Source organism: Protopterus annectens, chromosome 3.part0 (assembly GCF_019279795.1).
Source record: "Protopterus annectens isolate FY-2018-M chromosome 3.part0, PAN1.0, whole genome shotgun sequence".
NCBI lineage: Eukaryota > Metazoa > Chordata > Ceratodontiformes > Protopteridae > Protopterus > Protopterus annectens.
In genome coordinates this window covers 464377869-464400068 of record NC_056731.1, presented here as the reverse complement: position 1 = coordinate 464400068, position 22200 = coordinate 464377869, and the positions used below count along the sequence as shown (strand labels likewise).

Genomic DNA, 22200 nt, shown 5'->3' with positions numbered 1-22200 from the left:
AAAGAAAAAGGAGTATTGTAATTTTTTTAAACAGCAAAAGATAAAGTATGATCAACAATAGTAATAGAAGGAAATACCTTAAAGGTGAAAGGGAGGAAAAAAGGAAAGGGAAAATTCCAACTGTGGTATTGTAGAATTACACTAAAAATGTAGGAAAGGCAAGACAGGATATGTAGAAAAACTAAGAGAAAGGTAAAAAGAAAGAAATTTCTATTTTTACTCACAAAATGTTACTAATGTTAAAGAACTAAAAGTGACCATGTCTGTACACAAAGGTGGCAAACGAGATCTGAAGTATTGTAGGGACTAGGCATTGTGGGTAAGGGAGGAGCTTGAGAGTTTCAGTGTCCCATGAGCTGGAAAAACTGGCAGAGTCAGATCCAAACCAATCTGTGTTTAGGAATGAATAAAAATGACAACATCAGATCAACACTTTAAAAGAGGAGGTAACCAGCATATTGAAAGAAAGCTATGGTGGCTGTGTTACCCAAAGAGGTTAAAGATCCTTCAGACCCAGTTTCACTTACTCTTGTTTCAATTTTAACACAGGCTCAGATGCAAGAATTAATGTGGGAGGGTTCCCCATCTGAAAGGTTGGGTTTGAAGAGAGGAACAAGCTAGGGGTGCCTTCTTTCCCCTTTGCATTTATAACCATTAGTAAACAAAATAAGGTGCTTGCAAATTCAACAACAAAACTCATATGGTAATCAAGAAAAGATACATTTACTTGCAGATGATGTTATTTTGTACTTGTAAGTCCAAAAAGGGACATCTCAGTTTGAGGAATATCTTGAGGGAGATTATTTTACATCTAACTTAAAACAAATAAAGGAAAAACAATGCCATAACAATATACTACATATCTACATATGAATTAGTATAGCAATACCCATATTCCCATGGACATAAGTATTTAGGAGTAGGGGTTAAAAAGGACTCTATTACAGTAGCTAAAGCTCAGTCAGAAGAGACTACACAAAGGATAACACAAAAATTACTTTACTTGCCAAGGGCTTACAATATAAGGAGAAAGAATACACCCTTGTCATATTCCTTTGTTCAAATACAGCTTAACCCTCCCATCCTAATTCATGTCCCTGATCCCATACATCCTCCCAATTAACCCTATTGTTCTATCAGGACCATGCAAATGCTTCCAAGTGCCCTACTTATAAAATCATAACTGATTATCATATGCTTTCTTTGCATCAAAACCCACCAAAAACAGAGGTGTTTTCTTGCATTTTGTTTCCTTCTGGAATTGTTCTATTAATGTTGTCAAATGTTTGCATGACTTCACCAAAACCACACTGATCCATATCTATCAATTTTGGAAATAACTTTGCCATTCTCCTAAGTGGCTTAGCCAAATACTTTATAATCATGGTTTAAAACTGAAATGGGTCTGTGAACACAAACACTTATGCATTTACCACTACAATATCCAACACACAAACTGAAAAGCAGTACCTTACAGTAAAATCCTTGGCCAGAAAATGGCAAAGTGTAACTGGTGAAAAGAAAAGGAGGTGGGCTGTCAAAGTTACACAAGCAATACATGTAACACACCCAGAAAAAGAAAGAAAACCTTTTCTAATCCTTGCTCAACTCAAAGTAGCATACAAAAGCCCCCCCCCCCCCCCGCCAGCCAAACAGCTTCTGTTGTGCTAAAATAAATAAATAAATATTGCTGTTCTTAGAGAGACCAAGACCAATTCTGTCAAAATGTAGAGAAGAATTCCACCATTCCACACTAACTCACATCTCTACTTCTGATCACTCTCCCCACTCTTCCAAAGTCTATCCTATTTTGTCTTATCTAGTCACCCTTATATTTATCTTGTATTAATTATTGGCAGATCTGATTTACTATACCAAGAAACTAAACATATTCTATGCTTTTGTATAATTACATTACCATAAATGTGTTTATCATCATCATGTTGAATACAGGGTAAACTGTTAATACTACAGCAGATTGCTAAATATGTTTATTTTAATCTATTTGTAGCATTTTTCCCAGGGCATCTTCTGAAAATGGGTACTTCTGGCCCAGTTGGACTTTACCGGCAATCAAATGTTAAATAAATATCTAAAAAATAATGTGGAAAGATTCACTAATAGGGACTTGTGTGTCAGAAATAAGGAGAAATATTGACCATCGAGCCTGTGAAGTCCCAAGGTGCACTCTTGGATGTTGCTAGAAACTACTGATGTTGTTCACATGCTGGCTGTGGACTTCTCTCCCAAGGCTGCCAGAGTGTAGGTGTGGAGGGGATCCAGTGCTTTGTAAAGACTGTACGGTTACTGTAGCCTGGGCAGGATAAAACACAACTAGCCAAAAGCTACTGTAGCAGTGAGAATGAGGAGTATCTAAGAGATCCCACGACACAGCATAGTTCTCATCATAATTAACAAGGATCTCGGCATCACCTGGTCAAAAACTAACACTATCTAAAGAATTCAAAATTTCTTTTTTTTACATCGAGAGGTTTTGAGGACAAAGCTACCAAACCTTACCGTAAAACTTCTAGTGGCAGCAACCCTGCAAGTGGCAACAGCAGAATCACATGTCCATTTCATACAATGGGAAGCCACTTGAAAGACAGACGCAACCAAGTTAATCAAAGTAGATTCTACCTATGAGCTTGGCATTGAGAATTCTAAAAATATGCTACAGAAGAATACACTTTTCTCCCAATCAAATTCTTTCTCATCCTTGTGGGAAGGAGAGCGATTAGTATTTTTAAATATCTTTATTTAATTAACACTTAAGACATAGGCACCGAATGTTTACCAGCAGCTGGATTTACGAAAGCACTAACTGCTGGGTCCGATTTGGGATGTGTGTATAAAACTTAAAAGCTTGAGGAATTTCATACAGTCTATCTGCTTTCTTGGAGTTGTAACAAATCATAATACTTCATGTGGGACTTAGAAACATCACTGTTTTCCTAGTGAACCTACTAATTCATTATGGAGATATTTTAAAAGATCATAGGAGTTTACTAGGTAATAGACCCAGAGGTCATTTCAAGCCAAAGCTGTTTCATCCTAATCTAATACCATAAATATGCTAGTCAATAGCCAGGACTATATTTAGTAATAATTGCCCATGTCCAGGAGGGTTGTAGAGGCTATCCCCGGTAAGAATTTACGGAGGCCCATCCACTCTTCTAGATTCCTTTTGAACAGTGTCACAGAGGTGCTCTGTTTCACATGAATTGGCAGTCGCTGGGAGACGGATCTGTCCCTCCAGCATGTCCTATTTAAGTCACAGGCCACATTTAGGTCCCTGAAATGGGTAGCTCTAGTCCGGTTTCACTTATGGATGTGCAGCAAGTTCATTAGGTTTGGGTCTGAGACTGCTCTGCAAGCCAGGCATAAGTCTCTCCTAAGTCTATACAATACAGAGTACAGTGGCAGGAATTTTAGTCAGTCTGTGCACGGCATGTGCCAGAGCCCCTTGATCTTCTTTGTTAGAAACCTTTGAGATCCCTCCAATTGCTGCAGGTGCTCTGTATGATACATACCAAATGGAGCGTAATACTCAATTATGAGTCTGATTAGTTATGAGTATAGAAGGGTTCTAACCTCCTCTGCTCTACAGGTGATGCCTTAACTAATCAAACGTTCTATGTAGAAAGTCTTCCTTACTACAGTAGACACATGGTTGTCAAAGTTAAGGTCACAGTCAACTTGTGATCCCAGATCCCTTACCACTTCATAGATACTGAGGGTATTGTTGTTGATTTTAAAGTGTGAAGGGCCATTGTTTTTGCCAAAGAGAATGATGATGCATTTCTCTGCATTCAGTTTGAGACCGTGACTAAGACACTAGTCGTTGGTCTATATAAGACCCTCCTTAAGTATACTGACATAATTTGGGGATTTAATAATTGCACCTAGTTTGCAGTCTGCAAACTTGGTCAGCCACAACCTCTAAGTTTTGGCTTAAACTTCTGAGAAGTATATACCAAACAGTAGGGGGCCCAGCACTGACCCTTGTGGCACCCCACTGGTGACAGGTCTGCTGGTTGATGTGCATTCACCCACTTTGACAGTACGTCTCCAGTTTGTGAGGCAGCTGGAAACCCATTTTACAACAAAGGGGTTTACATTCAGTTTGCCAAGTTTATCGGTAATACCAGAGTGTGGGATTGTGTCGAAAGCTGTTGCCAAGTCAAGGTATGCTGTGTGATTATATTTGCCCTTAGCAATGGCCCTGGTAACATTTTCGAAGAAATCCACCAGATTTAACAGGCAGAATCTGCCCTTGATGAAGCCGGATTAGGTTGGATACAGGGTTTGGAGGTCACCTATCTTATCTCTACTTATGAGATCCATAATGATACTTTCCATGGCCTTACAGAAGAGGCTGGTCAGACTTGTGGATCTATAATTCCCCGGGTATGTTGCTAGGAAAGAATCATTCAAAGGGAGTGGCTGAAGTTACACTCTCCTCATAACCTGATTCAGAAATGTGTACACAGAAATATACCACCCTTCACACTAATTTTGAGGTTCAGTTTTTTGAATCTCCTCAGAAAAAAAGTCAACCCTTTTCTTTTACCAAAAACAGCCTTATAAGAAGGGTCAAAAGCCTGAAACATATCCTGAGTTAAGCCCAATAAATCACACCTGCACAGAGTAACTGAGACAGCAGAAGATATAGCTCTAAGTTTTTGTTTCTATTTGACAGCAATTTCTGAAGATACAGACGCACTTACACCATGAAAACCTCTCTATGGTTCAGCACTGCATTCTGGGTAGGGAGTGTCATTCTCATGCCCATTTCAATGCCAGAATCACTCCAGAGGAAGTGTCTAACCTCCAACAGCGAGCATGAGGGGAAAAGATGAATGGAATGGACGGAAGGGTCCAAGGACCCAGTTTTGGCCACAACACTTTCAACCATCTGTGGCTGAGGCAATTTAGCAGCTTGCTGTGGTGGCAAAGGTTGCTGAATAATGCTCCTCTTTTTGTTGCTGAAGGAAGAAAGAATTGAGAAACTGGTAAGTAGTTCTAAAGGTAACTAGAAAATGATGCCAGATTCCTGGGAAAGCCTGGCAGCAGTAGCCAGTAAAACATGTAAGTAGTAAAAAAAAGGAACCTTTTTCCTAAAAGAAAAAATAATACTAAAAGGCACTTTAAACAATTTTCCACCCCAAAAAGTAAACAAAACAAACTACTCCCTAAGAAAAATAGTTTAAAGTACATTTTAATTTTTACCACAAAAGTAAAATCTGACACACCTGTTTAAAAGCAATAAAAATCATGACAGTCATTAAAAACATTTTCATCAGATTTAAAGTTATTACTTTACAGAAAAAGTAAGGAACTTATATGCTCAGCAATGGAACAGTGTTAGCAGACTGTTGATCCCCAAAAGCTCACATCAGAGTGCTATCTTTAGCAGCCTAAAAGCTCTAAAAGGCTTGGGTACCAAAACATGTCTCTTACTTGTTTTGGGAAGTGTCTTTGGAACTCCCTTGCAATTTCTTCTTAAAGGTCTGTTTATCTGAATTTTGTTGAAAGTGTTTCTTCCGGTTTTTTTTTTTTTTTTTTGCCATAACTGGATAAGGAGATAGAAAATTTCTTGGAAAATTTGAAAAAGGAGAGATAAAAAATCTTAGAGATTCTTTGAATCATTCTGCTCCTTTCATCACACTTTTTGAATACCTCTACAGCAGAGAGGCCAAACCCTACATGTTTGACCAAGGAAGAATTTAAAATTTCATTTTTATCATCATCTGGAAGGTTCTGAGGCCCTATGGCCAATAGCCTAGTAACCTCCTATGAACCTATAAGAAGCATCAGGACAGTCATACACACACTGCAAACAAGTAGTGACCTGTGCAAAAGAAGAAACTAAGTTATTTAAAATAGATTTTTTTTCCTTACAAGAAGAAACTGTAGATGAAACATTCCTCATACTTTCACAGTTTGTCAGAACAAACTAACATACGCCTGACAATTCAAAATCCTGAAAACTAAAGTTGAACTTTTCCCCCATACTTATCAACACTTTTCCCATCCTTACCAGAAAAGAATAAGACTGGAATTAACTAAGTACTTAGCAACACCAGGATTAATCAAAGCTATAGCTGCTGGGACAGGTTTGGGACTAGCGTATAAAAATTTAAATGACTGAGGAACTTTATACTTCTTATCTGCCCCTTCAGAGCCAGCTGTCTGACTATCAGGAAACTGGTGGCAGTAACAAAAAAGAGGAATGGGTGTGGGTTCTGGAAAATCATTCTTTACCTATTCATAGTATTTTCTGATGGACAGAGAAACCTCAGTGTTCTCCCACTGAAAACTATGGTACAATCTAGCAACTGTCGCAGATAAACAGAAACTCCCACAGGGAGAATCAAAAGCTGAGCTCTAGGAAAACACCCTGTATTCATCCCTGCATCTTCCTTTTCAGACTGAGAATCCTGAAACTCCAGGAAAAGAGGAATTCCTCTTTCTTTTACTAGAAATTTTCACATGAATGATCAGTAACCTGAACTGCACCGTGAGCCAGACCCTATAAACTACTCATATCTAAAGAAATTTGAGGAGTAGATACATGCATGGTCTTCTGTTTCTTTTTTATAGGAAAAATGGAGCCAACCATGTTATTGTCAGCAGCTGCTTCCCCAGGGATGGGCACAACTTTCTGACACAAGAGGTAACCTTCTCCATTTCCTTTAACAGGACCAACAAGAATGGCTCTCTCCTTTGTCCACTGATGGGATCCTAACAGCTGCATAGGATGTGGTTAACCCCTGGGTCCATAGTGGCTGTAGGTGTTACAACAATTGGAACTGGGGTAAAAGATGAGTAGTCTGAAGTGCAACAAATGGCCACAGCAAAGTCAACCACCTGCAGCTGAGGCAAACTGCTAGTCTGCTGTGATGTCAAAGGCTGTTTGCTTAACTCTCATTTTGATGGAAGAAGGATCAACCATGGGAATGGTAACCTGTACCATGGTCAAGCCAATAACTGTGCCTCTTTCCCATAGAAAACGAGCAGAAAGTGCCAGTAAACACTACCAAACTGCAAAAGTTACTTTTTTCACAGTAAAAAGCACTTAAAAACTCTATACCACCATAAACACAATTTTTCCACACACAAAAAATATTTTCAGTTACTTTACACTACTTTTAAACTGACAGAAAAATAAGAGTGACTTGTTTAATGTATGATACTGTCAAGATACTCTTAAAAAACATCACTCACAGCTTTAAAATAAGCTTCCTGAAGAAGAAAGTAGTAAAACATCAACAAAAATGAAGGAAAATGGAAGTTTTTATCCCTGAAGGTAACTATTGGCTCAGTAAAAGAAAGTACAACCCAACCACTGATCCTCAAAAGCATCAGAGGAGTGTACTCTTCAGTGACAGTAAAGCACTGAAGAGCTTCATGGTCAAACTTGTCTTTAGCCAGCTCAGCTCAAGCCAAGTGAAAAGTGCACTGAAGCTTTGGAAGCTATCTAATTCTTCTGTTCTTGGCAGGATACAACTCACATAGCTAAAGCTACTGAAGCAGTAATCAATATGATGAACATTTTTAAATTTCACAGAAAGTGGTGTTAAGTCTGTAGTATCAGACAATACCTGACAAGTACTAAAAAGAATTACCACATTACCTAGTGAGAATGTGTACATTTGGTATACAGTGTTTAGCAAGTGCCAAAGTTTTAAAAACATATCTCATTAGTTAGAAGAATGAAATCAAGTTACACAACCCCCTTATAGGGATATTTTTGAAAACTGGCATACCTCTAAGGGCATTAACAAAAAATCAGGGAAGCAGAAAGAAGGAAGATGTATAGAGTCTCAGACACACTGGTGGCCGTACTAAATATGCTCCATGTTTACTACAGCAGGTTGTACAGTATGGAATGTCTGGTAGACAAAAGGGTAAAATGATGGTTCACAGAAGTTATACTGTCACTGAAGGAACTATCATTTGAGCAAGCAAGAAGCTTAATGGTTCCAAATCAGAGAGAAGAAACAGACACATTTTTTGTTGACAAACCCTGCGAAAGTCACCAGGGCCAACTTATTTAACTACATGACGAAACAAGACAGTGGAGTCTGGGGAAATTTTGCATCTCTTTGGTCAAATACTGGTCCAATGTAAAGTACCTGCAAATTGGAAAAAAGCTGTTACTTCAGTCCTCTAAAAGCAAAGGAAGAACCCTGCCGCCCCAGTGTCATTTCCAGCAACTTTTACCTTACATTTTGACTACAAATATTTTATAGGAATACCTGGAGAAAAAGTAAATAGAACACAAGACCATTTCTCTATTATAATTAAGGAGTACAATACAGCATGTACAACATTTTGGCAGACCAGTGGTGATAGTCTCACTGGATAATAGGGGTCTATATCATATATTCGAAAGTTGACCATGTCGAACGCTGTAAAGAGTGAAAATGCCAGAACTTGAAGTTCTGTTACTGAGATTGCAGTACAGTGAAGATTGTAATATTTGCCCTTTCCTCACTGTAGTGCAATCTTGGAGTTGGAATATATACTTAGCGGAGAGCGTGTGTATGTGTGTGGGGGGGTGCAGCCTCCTACAATAAGAAGTTTGAGTGCTATAATTTTCGCTCTTTAGAGCGTTCGACATTGTCAACTTTCAATTATATGATATAGACCCGAATAACAGGTAGGCAAATCAGTTAAGTTCTCAGGAATGAGGTGACTACCTTGGCGACGTCCCTGCGGATGGATAACTCCGTCAATATAGTAACGACTGCTGAATCCTACACAAATGCACTCTACAAGCACCTGCATGAGTGCATGGATTGTGTTATCCCCAATAAAACCAAGACACTATCTTCCAAAAAAAGAAAGCCGATCTGGTGGTCCCCTGCCATTAAACTTTACAACAGAAGGAAGAAACTGTTGCAAAAGAGAGGAAAACCCATGTATAGAGGAACTCACTGATGAGACTCAGTAAGAAACTAAGGTCTCATAAAAACCTCCAAAACTAATTTTGAAAGAAAAATTGCCACAGATTCCAAAGACAACCACAAGGCATTTTTTAGCTATGTCAAGAATCTCCATGGTAACACCCAGATCTGCACCAAGCTACAAAAGAACGGCACAAAATATACAGAGCCAACTGACATTGCCAACATATTGGCAGATAGGTTCAATGCAAACTTTACTTCCCTCTCACCCCCCAAGGGCCTATAACTATATCAGATGGTTGTAGAGCCCTGGCAATCAAAAACACACATGTAAAAACAGCACTCTCTAAAGCCAAAAACACAGTATCCATCGGACAGGACAACATCTCAGGCTGCGTCTTACACGAACTCCAAAATGAACTAGACTCCCCCCACCTAAAATCCATGTTCAACCACAGCCTCACCATAAGTTATGTGCCCACAGAATGGCACACAGCAACGGTTATCCCACTCCACAAAGCAGGAACCACCACAGACCCCGGGAACTACAGACCTATTAGCCTGACAAGACTGGTCTGCAACGCCATGGAACATATCATCATGGAGCTCATAAACAAAGATATAGGTAGCACTCAAATTCTGGATGCTACCCAATTCAGATTTGTAAAAGGTAGGTCATGTCTCCTAAACCTGGTAGACTTCTTTGAAACAGTTACTAAGGCCACAGACATGGGCAAGGTGGGCCACACAGCCTACCTGGGCCTAACTAAAGCCTTTGACACTATTCCTCATTCAGGAATCACTGATAAACTCACCAACCTTAACATAAACCCTTACGTCACGAGATGGGTGGCCAACTGACTTCACTGACAGAACCCACATGGTAAGAGTTGCTGACTCCAGATCCGACTCCAAACCAATGACAAGTGGAGTACCCCAGGGTTCAGTCTTGGGACCCCTCCTCTTCGGTATATACTTCTCTGAAGTGCAAGTGAACATCAAGGGGTTATGGCTAACCAAGTTCGCAGATGACTGCAAACTGGGTGCCATTATAGATTCCCCTGCTGATGCAGACATCCTGCAAAAGGGCCTCACCGAGACTGACACCCGGTGTCAAAACCATGGCCTCAAACTAAATGCCAAAAAGTGCACTGTTATCCCCTTTGGCAAAAACATGGTACCGATGAATTACCAAATAGGGGGAAGTTCACTTAACACAGAAAGTGTGATAAGAGACCTTGGGACCAAGTGGATAGTAACCTCTCCTTTGATAACCACATTGCCACTGTGATCAGAAAATCTTTCTGCGTGGCCCACTTAATCACAAAAGGGTTCGCATCTAGAAATAAGGAAATCATCGTTCCCCTCTACTCATCACTTATCAGACCCCTCATTGAATACAATGCCCAGTGTGGGATGCACCTCACAAGAGAGCTACAAACTTGAGAGGCCCCAATAGTACCTCACCAAGAGGGTCGCTGGCCTCAAACAATTGCCCTATGCCGACCGGCTCAAGAAACTCAAAGTCTACTCGGTCGCATACCGCTTACTCCAAGGAGACCTCTGTCTGACATACAAAGCTAGGTCAAACCTGGAATTGTTGGACATGCTCCACTTGAGGAAATCCCAATCTCCCCAAGCTACATGCTCTAGGGACCTAAACCTCATCACAACAATAAACAGGACATGCTGGAGGGATAGATTCGTGTCTCAGACACTTCCCATGCTCTGGAACAAAATTCCTATCCACGTAAAGCAGAGCTCATCATTAGCATTATTCAAGAGAAACCTTGATAAGTGGATGGGTGATAGGAAGTTCAACCCTGGGATTATGTCTGGGGCACTGCTCGATAGAGGGGCAGGAATTTAACAATACATGGATGGCGAAAGTCAATACACTGTTGGCTAGGCTTGCTTTGGCCCTCGGGCCGACAGCCTACTACCTACCTATGAACCTACAAGTTAAATGGGACTTCTAATTCAAAGTAATACAGATAATGCAATTCCCAGGGATTTAACTGATCTAATTTGTCAAATATTTTTTTCCAAGATGTTTTACAGACGTCTTACAGAACCAAAGACAAATACACCTAGGTTAAAGGATTACTAAAGTCAGAGAATGTCTCAGATTATAAAGCCAACAACTGGCACAGAGAGATAAAGATGTTAGCTCTAGTTCTTGTGGTTCAGTGTTTCCCTCAGCCCTCATATGCCTTCTGAACAATCTTGAGCAAGTCACTTAACCCCCCCCCCCCCCGAAAAGGGACTGCATGCTCTGGTTAACAAATGGGTATTACAAATAATAATATTATTATTATAAAGCTAATGTAGTCAGCACACAATTCATAGCAATTACCTTTAATCCCTCACCTAATATACAAAGGACGGACCCATTTCTATGGGAATATAAAAGTATTTAATCCCCTAGGGATTAAGATATTACCAATGATAATGAAACCAACCTTGCCTGAGCTAGTCCAAAGGACACAGGCTGTAAAACTGTGTCTTGCTAATTTATCTATTTTCAGGTGATTCCTAAACTGCTACCCTTCTTCGTCATACTTAAGGCTATGATTTTAAATTCATCTAGCAGGGAGGCAGTCTAACACAAGCATATGATAAAGTACTGTTGTGCATACTGCACTTACCCAAAACAATAGCTTCCTCAGTTCTGCAGTAGCTTTAGGCTACATGTGCTGTTTTCCCATCTCAGGAAACAACAACTGGACAACTTCACAAAGTTTTGGCTCCCTACCATAACTTCCAATTGAGTGCTGATTTGCCAGCCTCAAGGAGGGAAATTGGCAGTCTGAGTGAAGATTTCTTCAGAACTTTCTTGCTGCCATGAGGAGAAGCAGTTCTGAGGCTTCACATGAGCATTAAATGTCTAATAGCGTCATATCTGGCAGAAAGTCCCATTTGGGGAACCTCTTCCATATACATTTGTTGCCTTTTTAAGAAAATAATAATTAAAGTTAATTTGATTTACTTTGTGACATTCGATTTTCAGAAAATTCCAAGTGGATAGATACAAATTTTAGAAAAAAGTCCAAAGCATTACCAAAACATTTTAAGAACAACAATTTTACAACCTTCAAATATAATGCAAACCATCTAGTTTAAATAATTATAGTAAATTCGACAATGTGGAAACATTGGTTAAGAATAGATACAACTTATATGACAATGATTTAATATTTAGTGAACCTTCTAACTAAAAGCGTCACTGCCATAAGGCAGCTGTTTACACTTGTCAGTTACTCATTCTTCCATACCCTATAGACTTTCCAGTGAAATAACTCAATAATTAACTCAAAGGCATTCACTTTTTCATGGCTAGCTCACTCATATGAACATGGCATCACCTGTTCAAACAAAAGTGACACCAAAGACCAAAGAAGCCACCAAAAAAGACTCTAGAGTACTAGAGGAGACAATTTTGTGAAGAGCAATCAGAGTTTGTTACTTCATTGGGAAATATGCTTTTAAATAGCTTGACTTTCTCCCAGGTTTAGCCTGAAAATGGTCCATTTGGATCAATGCTGTAACATGGTTAAACAACTACGTTGACATGTATTCTGTGTCTGCAGACTGCGACCTGCATTTTGCTGATGAAAAAAGGAAAAATATATGGGATGCTCAGTCATTCAGTTAAAGAAAAAGCATAGTATGCTGAGGTATCATGCTTGAAATTAACTCATTAATTTAGTAAAGGAAATGAGCAACACTTTGTGTTGTTAGAATTGAACAGTTTAGTAACTATGAAAACACAAATTAAATCAGAGTTTGCAAAGGGAAAAAATAGTCTTCTGAAATCTTGTTTTTAATTCAGTACAGACAAAAGTGGCAACTGAACTGTAAGCCACTGAGAATATATTTTATCAGTACCTCTCTCTACAAAGATCATTTTTATTTTCCCTTTTAGTGAAGCACAAAAACTTGGCAGTAGATCTCTGTCTAGTATCCAAATATCACACTGGAAAACACTGCTTAAAATACCAAGTATCCAAAAATAAAAGTTAAAATGCGTAACCAATCAGCAAATGCTCACTAAACGTACCTCAACGACAACACTGAGATCATGGACGTAATCCCGTTCAGTCTCCAATAATTCTTGCAAGACATAACTAGCAAAAGACAAAAAATAGTTGTCAAAAAATACATGTAACAAACAGTTAATCTATCCTCTTGGTTTTTAGTAGTATAGGCAATCCAATAAATCATGTAAAAAATTAATAATTGTACAATGTAAGCTATTTACTATTCCAAAAATGTGCATGTGGACTGGACAGAGTAATCAGTAAGCATGCTGAAAACCCAGGATTACTGAATAAAGGAGTTCGGTAGTTGCACTAAAATGAACCACCATGGCTATCTAAGCAAGTCACAGCTGTCATTTTCTTCAATGCACTGCAACACAATTAAATAACTGCATGATGAGCAATTTGTGCTATCACTGTAAAGCATGTATTACTATCAAAAAGCAGTTCAATAGCAGAAGCGATTCATCTTTACTTTTCCATGACTGCTGACATGCACTACACCAACTGCTCATTCATATCAGTGCTTAATTTTGGGTGGTGCCAGTTTCACTAAGTTCACAATATTAAACCTTCCCATAATAAAATATAAGAGATTACTAAACTAAAAATAAATGTGCTGGTAGTACTGTCTACTACAAATATGAGAACAAAGTAGTGCAAAAGCACTCAGAGATGTACTGTGCAGGCGTCCTCATGTTCACAACAGTATGAATGCACAATACACTCTAATCTGGCACAGACCCCCAAGCAGCATAACATATTTAAGCAGCATGAAATTACTCAAAAGGGCAAAGCATATTGTCACTTGTGGCGGGGGTACCTTGCAAGCATAACACCAGAGAAATTTCAGAAAGCAGCTTTTTAACATGAGAAGATGCCCCTGACTTCTAAAAATATACAGTCATCTCTTATGAGCAAACCATAAGATTCACCACATTTATCTACACTACTAAATGAAAATTTGCTCTCCCAACATTAATAAGATTAAGGGCGGTATTCACAGTCCAGGGCTTCGCATTTTTGTAGTGGTGATCTGTGAACAGCAGCACTACATGAATATGCAAGTCCTGAACTGTAAGCATGTATACTAAGATGTTTAGGAGTTGCTGTAAACGTGCCCACTTTATCACAAAAGCATAACATGCTTAATGCATAAAGGACAGGGGAAAAGCTATTAAGCAGTTAAAGGTATTTACATGTATACATATGACTTAGACTCACAGGCATGAATCTATAATGAGCTCATCTACATACAAAGTGTGCAAATAGCCCTGAACTTACATTAGTAAGCAACAGTTTTCAGGGAGAATACCGAGATTAGTGAGGAAATTAGTTGGTGCTTCTGCATACCTGGACATTTTTACTGAAGGGGGATAGTTTGGGTGAATGTTTTATTTTAGTGTTTGTGCATACCTGGACATATTAATGAAGGGGATGCCTGGGTGAATGTTTCACTTTGGTGTTTGGCTTGTGTATACTAGGAAACGATACTGAAGGGATCGCACAGGGAAATAATTCATTTGTGTATCATGGAAGTGCTTGTGCATACATGGTAATACCGATGAAGTGATTGCTCAGCAAAATAATTTGTGCCATTTTAGTACTTGTGCATACTTAATACAAATTAATGAAGGGGTTGCTGTGGGAAATAATTTTTCTGTCACGGACAAACTACTGAAGGGATGGCTGGGCGCAAGTTCACAGACTGCAACTCTAATGTCAAAGGTGAAGCACTGCATTTAATAAGGGATGTGCGCACCGCATAGATGTTGGACTATGAATTGCGAAACTGCCTCATTAGCATTCTACGATTTACAACATTTCTCATTTGCATCTCACTATTTTTAGGCTTTTGCATGAGCATAAATAGCTTCTATAAATCTCACCTTTGCTATGCTCATTACTACGCATCAGGAATATCCCCAGCGCATTTGCGCAGGCAATTATAAATACCGGCCAAGATGTACTCAGATTCTGAGAGCTTCTAAATTATTTAAGGGTCACCAACTATCTATCATTCACTTTCAGAATCAATCCATCTGTTCACAGCTGTCAGGCAAGGAAAAAAGAAGTTATGTACCTACCATAACGTTCCACGTTAGTTGTCTTCATCTCGCCTTCCTTCTTGGTGTATGGGCTCAGAGCCGATCCTCGGCTCCGACTCGGCCATCTTCTATAGCTCAAGAGCTGTTTACTGGCTCGAGGCTACCCCTTATCCCAGAATGCCCAGTGTCAGCTACCCAGATCTCGTTTGTGATAGCGTACACTAGACATAAGTAAAGTAACCAGTTACCTAAAAACTGGTTGTCCAATACACCTAAACAAGGAAAGAGTTATAAATTACCTGGCATGTGAAGTAATAAAAGATACTCAGCCAGTGAAAACAAAAAGGAACTCCTCACAATCCTCTAGGAAGGAGGAAGGAGGGAGGGACGCAAGAAGGAAGGTGAGATGGAAGACAACTAACATGGAACGTTATGGTAGGTACATAACTTCTTTATGTTAAGTTGTTCATCTCGCATTCATTCTTGCTGTTTGGGACAGTGTCCCTAGCACCTAAAATCCCATGTGGCTCATTGGAACAGACTCTTCTGAACAGTAGAGCCAAAGGAAGCTCTGCTCCGGGAGACCATATCCACCTTGTAATGAGAGATAAAAGTGTGAGGGTTTGCCCAAGTGGCAGCTGCACAGATTGAGTCTATGGGCAACCTAGACTGAAAGGCTACAGAGGTGGCTAATGCTCTAGTAGAATGACCTTTTGGTTTAGCTGGTAGCTCTTTATTTTGTAACTGACAAATAAAGGCAATAGTATCAGATAACCATCTGGATAAGGTCACCTTAGAGACTAGATGGCCTTGTTTGTTGAAAGCATAAGAAAGAAATAACTGGTCTGACTTTCTTAGTTCCTTAGTTCTATGGAGGTAAAAACGCAATTGTCTGTGCACATCCAATTGGTGGAGCTTGTATTCTGCCTTGTTGCTGTGATTGGGAAAAAAACTGGGAGATCTATGGATCGATTTAAATTGTTCACTGAGCAGACTTTAGGAATAAAGGATGGATTGGTCCTCAGAGAAACTCTGCCCTTGTGAAACACCAGGTAAGGAGGATGAACACAGTGCTTGAAGTTCTGAGACACGTCTAGCTGAAGTGATAGCAACCAGAAAAAGTGTCTTCCAAGAAAGAAATTTTAAGGAACATGATGCTGCCGGTTCAAAGGGAGGCAAAATTAAGGAAGCTAAAACTAAATTAAGATCCCAAGGAGGAGGAGGATCTCTAACTGGGGGTCTAAGAAGAGATATTCCTCTCATAAAGGCCTTGCAGAGCTTGTGAGACATTATGCTAGAATTAAACATACAGATATGAAAATTCGAAATGGCAGCTAGCTGTACTCTAATGGTAGCGGAAGCCACATCAGACTGAAAGAGTTGTGCTAGAAATTCAAGAATTTCATGGACTGGGGCTGAGAAAGGATCCAAATTTCTAGATTCTGTCCAGTAAGAAAACAGTTTCCATTTACTAGCATACTTTTTCCTTGTAGTAGACTTATGTGAGGAAACAATAATATCACGGACTGCTGGGGAGATACTGGAAAGCCTGGCTAAGGTTGGAAGTGGAGAAACCAAGCTGTGAGCTGGAGAGTTTGAAGGGAATGGTGCAATCCACCTGACTGGTGAATCAGAAGATCTGGAACCGGGTCCAGAATCCACGGTTGATCCAGAAGGTGGAGGTGCAGGAACGGTAACCATATCTGTCAAGGCCAATATGGGAAAATGAGGATCACTTTGTAACCCAAATGATTTTGCTTTCTGTATGAGTCTTGGTATTAGGGGAAAAGGGGGAAAAGCGTAAAGGAGTCCCTGAGGCCAATGGTGGACTAGAGCATCTCTGGGTATATGACCTGAAAAGTAGGGAGAAGTAGCTGCTGCATTTGTTGTTGAGAGGAGTGACAAATAGGTCGCAGCAAGGCTGTCCCCATTTGCAGAAGATGAGATCCACAACTTCCTGATTCAGAGACTACTCGTGAGGCATGAGGATAGCTCTACTGAGCCTGTGTGCTATGACGTTGGATTTCCCAGGGATGTGCGTTGCTATCAGAAAACGTTGGGAGGAAATCACCCATTGCCACAGTCTGAGTGCTTCTCGACACAAGGGGTAAGACCTAGTCCCGCCCTGTTTGTTGATGTACCACACCACTGACATGTTGTCCGTTTGGATTGCAATGGTCCCGGAAGGAAGAGAGTCTTGAAGGGCTTGCAACGCTAGGAGCACCGCTCTCATTTCTAGGACACTGATATGCAGATGGTACTCGCAGGGTTGCCAAGTGCCTTGGACTGTCCTGCCAAGACAATGCCCCCCCCCCCCAATCCCATCAGGGAGGCGTCTGTGGTCACTGTGACTACCGGAGGGAGTTGTATGAAAGGTCTGCACTGAATTACTAGTGGGGAGACCATCCACCAAGAAAGGTGCCTTTTGCATGTTTCTGTGATCAGGATCATGTGAGACAAGGGTAGCTGCTGGAAAGACCACTGTGTGAAAAGAAGCCACTAAAGGATTCTCAAGTGGAAACACGCTAATGGGACAAGAAGAATGGCAGCTGCCATGGAGCCTAGAGCTTGGAGGACATATCTGACTTGAATCCTTTTGCTCTGCATTAGAATTAACACTTGTTGACGAATAGTGTAAACTCTTTCCTGTGGTAATCTTGCAAACATTTCTTTTGTGTTTAATACTGCTCTTATGTATGTGATAGACTGACAGGGCAACAAGGCAGATTTTTCGAAATTTACTGTGATACCTAGTTGAGTGCATGATGTGATTGTATAATCCCGTGCCTCTAAGAGTTGATGCCTGGTGGTAGCAGTCAGGAGCCAGTCATCTAGACAGGGAAACACCTGAAATCCTTGACGCCTCAGGTGAGCCATGACTACTGCCATACACTTGGTGAACATCCTGGGGGTTGAAGTGAGACCAAAAGGCAGAGCTCTGAACTGGTAATGACTGGCCCCTAACCCAGAAGCGAAGAAATCTCCTGGAGCGTCTGCCCATCTTGATATGGTAGTACGCGTCCTGATGATCTATCGGGCACATCCAATTGTCCTGACCCAGAAAAGGGAAAATGGACTGCAGTGTCACCATCCGGAACTTCTCTTTTTGTACAGACTTGTTCAATCTGCCGAGATCCAGTATTGGTCTCCAGTCCCCAGTCTTTTTTGGTAGTAAAAAGAATCTTGAGTAAGTTCCGGATCCTAGTTGGTCTGCGGGGACCTCTTGAATGGCTCTTTTTTCTAGCAGTCTTCAAACTTCTGTGACTGCTTGATCCCTTAGATTGGGTGAGACATCTGGGATGGGCTTTTATGATTCTATGGGGGATTGATGGAAGGGAATTTTGTAATCTCCGGATATAATGGATAGTACCCATCTGTCTCTTGTTATATTTTGCCAGGCTTTTGGGTACAGCGAAAGTCTTTCCCCCAACTGCCTCCAGAGGTGAGCAGTCGGGCAACCCTTCAGGGATGCTGGAAGGGCTTGGCAGAGAAGGTTTCTCTGTCACCCTGGTTTTGCGGTCCCCCTCTGCCACGAGGGCGGTGTCTCATTGTTTCCCCCTCTGCCCCTGGGGGGAAAAATCACCACGTGTCAGGCAAGGGTCCCTGGGATTTTCGGAACCACATCTTTCAGGCTCTTCTGACCCTTGGGATAAGATCTGGAAAGGGGTGGAAAAATGGACTCCCACGGCAAAGAGATTTATTGCCTTCCTGCTCACACCTGGTCAACGTGTCTTTCACCTGAGGCCCAATGAGAAAGGAGCCATCAAAGGGAGTACTGGTGAAGGATGCTCGAAAGGGTTCTGAAAACTGACACAGCTGCATCCAAGCATGTCTCCTGGGAGCCACACCTGTCCCTGCGGCTCTGCTCACTCCATCGGCTGCATAGGAAATCAGCCTCATGGAGGAGTTGACTATGGAATTAAGAGTCGCAAGCTGAAAAGCTAATTTGGCTGGTACTCCCTCAGCTGTAGGATCTTGAAGGGCATCTCCAAGCTCTTTCAGGAGACCCCTTTGAAGACGTGTAAAATGGCATAGATAGTTCAGGGACCTCACTGAAAAGGTCGCTGAAGCAAACATTGGCTTTCCATATCTGTCCATCGTCCGAGACTCTTTGTTTGGAGGATGAACAGATGAAGAGGTTTCTGCTCTTTCTTGGTGGCTGCTGCTACCACCATGGCATCAACGGGCACACCTTTGGAGATGAATTGTTTGTCCTGGGGGGCTGTAATAAATTTGTTTTGTCTCCTTGGAGTAGGTTCCACAGAATCTGGAGCTGACCAAGCCTTTCAAGCCACTACAGACATGAGTGAATCGAAAGGAGGAGATACCCAGGAGGTGGAAGGTCGGGAACCGAATGCGTACAGGTATACAGACTCATCCTTAGTAGGGGCTATGGAAGTCCAGTCCCTCCTCTGTCTAAGCATTTCAAGGATGTCCGAAAAGGAAACATCTTCAGATGGGGACCCTTCTGATTCATCCATGTCTGTATCTGAGGAGACAGACTCAGGGGAGTCTATGTGCTTCCTCTTGCACTTCTTCCGGGGAGGCTCTTCAGAGTGATCAGGGGAGGCTTCGGAAGAAGAGGGATCACCCAATGGGGTGTCCTGGGGCATAGGTTCCCTACGCTTGGGGTCTGGAGGAGGGGTAGAGGTTGGCACAGACACAACGCAGGGAGGAGCCAATGGAGCTGTTTCGGGCGACAGCACACTCCACATGAACTCAAAGGCGTCCCGACCTCTAGGCAGAGAAAGCTCCGGCTCCGAAGAAACAGAAGTCCTTCTCCTCGTCGAGGGTGACTGCTCTGAGGCCGATGTTGGAGCCGAGCTCACCTGCGCTGAAGCTCCGAGGGGAGAATGGGGTTGGACAAGGGTGCGATGCCACTCCCCCCCCCAAAGCCGACGAGACAGCCCCAGCGCCCAGATCCCTCGATAGAAAGTACAATCGAGGTAATCAGAGCCGACGTCGGAACCGAAGGAGAAATGATGATCGGTGCCGACGGTTCTACTACCTGCGGATCCATGGTCTCTAGTTCCGAGCTAAATGTAGTTGGAAGAGGAACAGAAATAGAGGCGGTTGGAACCAATACCTATTGAGGTGGGCTGGACAGTAATTTTGCCAGTGCCTGTGACTTAAGCAACCTTACTACTCTCTCCACATCATGATCCGATAATCTAGAGGATCGAGAGGAGTGGGAAGAATGATGGCTACATTCACACTGCAACAAGGGTGACTGAGGTGCCAAGTGGATGGACTCCAAGGATGGAGACCTCAGTCTCTTATGGCTCCGAGACGGCTCCAAAATAGCAGATGGAGCCAACGGAGGAGTTGCCTTGCCAGCCAGCACCAACATACTTGGTTGCTCAAGTAAAGGAGTTTGCTCCGAAGGTGGAGCCGACGGCTTGACAGACTTACGGGATTTCGCTGGCTGAGTACTTTCAGCCGGCGAATCGAGGCTTCAATAATCCCCAAAGGATTAATGTGTTTTTGCGCTCCTGCAGGACCCTTGGACTAAAAGCATGACATATAGAACAGGAGTCCTGCAGGTGAACAGCGCCCAAACAATATACACAACTAGTGCACCCATCTGTCAGAGACATTTTCTGACAGCATGAGTCACACTTTTTGAAGCCAGATACCTTGGAATCTTTAGACATTTTACTAACAACCACAACAACAATAAGAAAATGCTATAATACAAAACTAAAAAACAACAGTCTTTTTTTTTTTTGTAAACAGTTAAGGAACAGAAAGGAGAGCCTCTAATTTAAACGGCTGTCCAAAGGGGGAAGGGGGAGACTCTCTAATTTAAACAAGTTCAGGGGAAACAGAAGGCCTGCGAGTTATGGAGCGACAGCCAAAAAAGCTACAACACACAAGAAAGCGATAAGGGATAAAGTAATATATCTAGACAAAAACTTGATAAAAAACTTTACAAATTTTTAAGAATAAACAACAATTATAATAATAGAAACAACTATACTAAGCCTGAGCCAGTAACGAAGCAACCTTGCAGCTGAAGCAGCAAACGAAATCTGGGTAGCTGACGCTGGACATTCTGGGATAAGGGGTAGCCTCGAGCCAGTAAACAGCTCTCGAGCTATAGAAGATGGCTGAGTAGGAGCAGAGGATCGGCTCCGAACCCAAACAGCAAGAACGAAGGTGAGATGAACAACTTAACATCGGTAATTATACTGTGAACAGAAAGCTAGTCTGACACCAAAATATATTCAAAATGAGCCAGTGGACTTGCCAGGTGGCAGAAAGGGTGCATGCATAGACAGAAAATTATGGCAGTGTTTTATATACTACCGGATTTCTTCCTCAAAATTCTAAAGGCAATGATGAGCTCTTCAGTTCTGACAGTGAATACACCACTGGTATCTTCCATAAAAATCATAACACATTTATGTGATCTGCCTTTCATTTTCGCTGCACATGATGTCACTCAAGGGGGAGATTTCCATATTATTAACCCCTCCAATACCAGTTTAATATGGAATATGAGAAATTTAGCCCTAGACAAACTTTTTAAAAATGTTCCCAGGGAATGCAGACTTTTAGATGCTAGCTATTAAAGGACCAGCTTCGATAGAAAATAAAACTCTCTCCTAACTTTTCATAAAAAGCACATCTGAATAAAGGGGTTTTGTAAAATATTACAACACTGTGTGATACAGGGAGAATAGCCAGACTCACCCAACCCACAAAGCTTTCTATTATGGATACCATTACTGCTGTCAAAAGAAAAAAGAAGCTTCCCCCAGAATGATCATCCCACTTGGAAGATGATCAGGAGGACCAAAATCTTGCATCTTTAAGTGATATCTCAGTCACTACTCTAGCCTTTAGGAGCACCAGTATTACTGAATCATGCTGCACAGGCTGAATCTTTGTTACTCTGCACCAGTACCCCCAAGAAAGGTACACAGATAGTGGCTACCACACCACATTTTCAAACATTTGATCAGAACTTTGGAATTTGCAGATGAAAAGAAAATGCTTTGTTACACTTACCACAAATGGACTATTACTGGTCAGCAAATCAAGCTTCTGCAGAACTGTCCTGTGAGCCATCTTTCAACTTCACTATCCTATTATCAATGCCAGAGGAACATAAGTAAAAGGAGGGTTCTTAATCCTCACCCACCTCATTTATTCGTAAGTGGTAGCAGAAACAAAAAGGGAAGGAGACCTTAA

The 22200-nt window shown here is 41.3% G+C and overlaps 1 protein-coding gene across 1 annotated transcript in view; it reads right to left on the bottom strand.

Moving 5' to 3' along the window:
* The window catches only part of TRIO (trio Rho guanine nucleotide exchange factor), a 5137669-nt gene that overhangs the window by 1704148 nt on the left and 3411321 nt on the right, over positions 1-22200 (bottom strand). The window contains exon 39 of the mRNA XM_044065600.1: positions 12976-13042. Coding sequence (XP_043921535.1) covers positions 12976-13042 — 67 coding nt within the window. The remainder of the gene's footprint in view (positions 1-12975; positions 13043-22200) is intronic.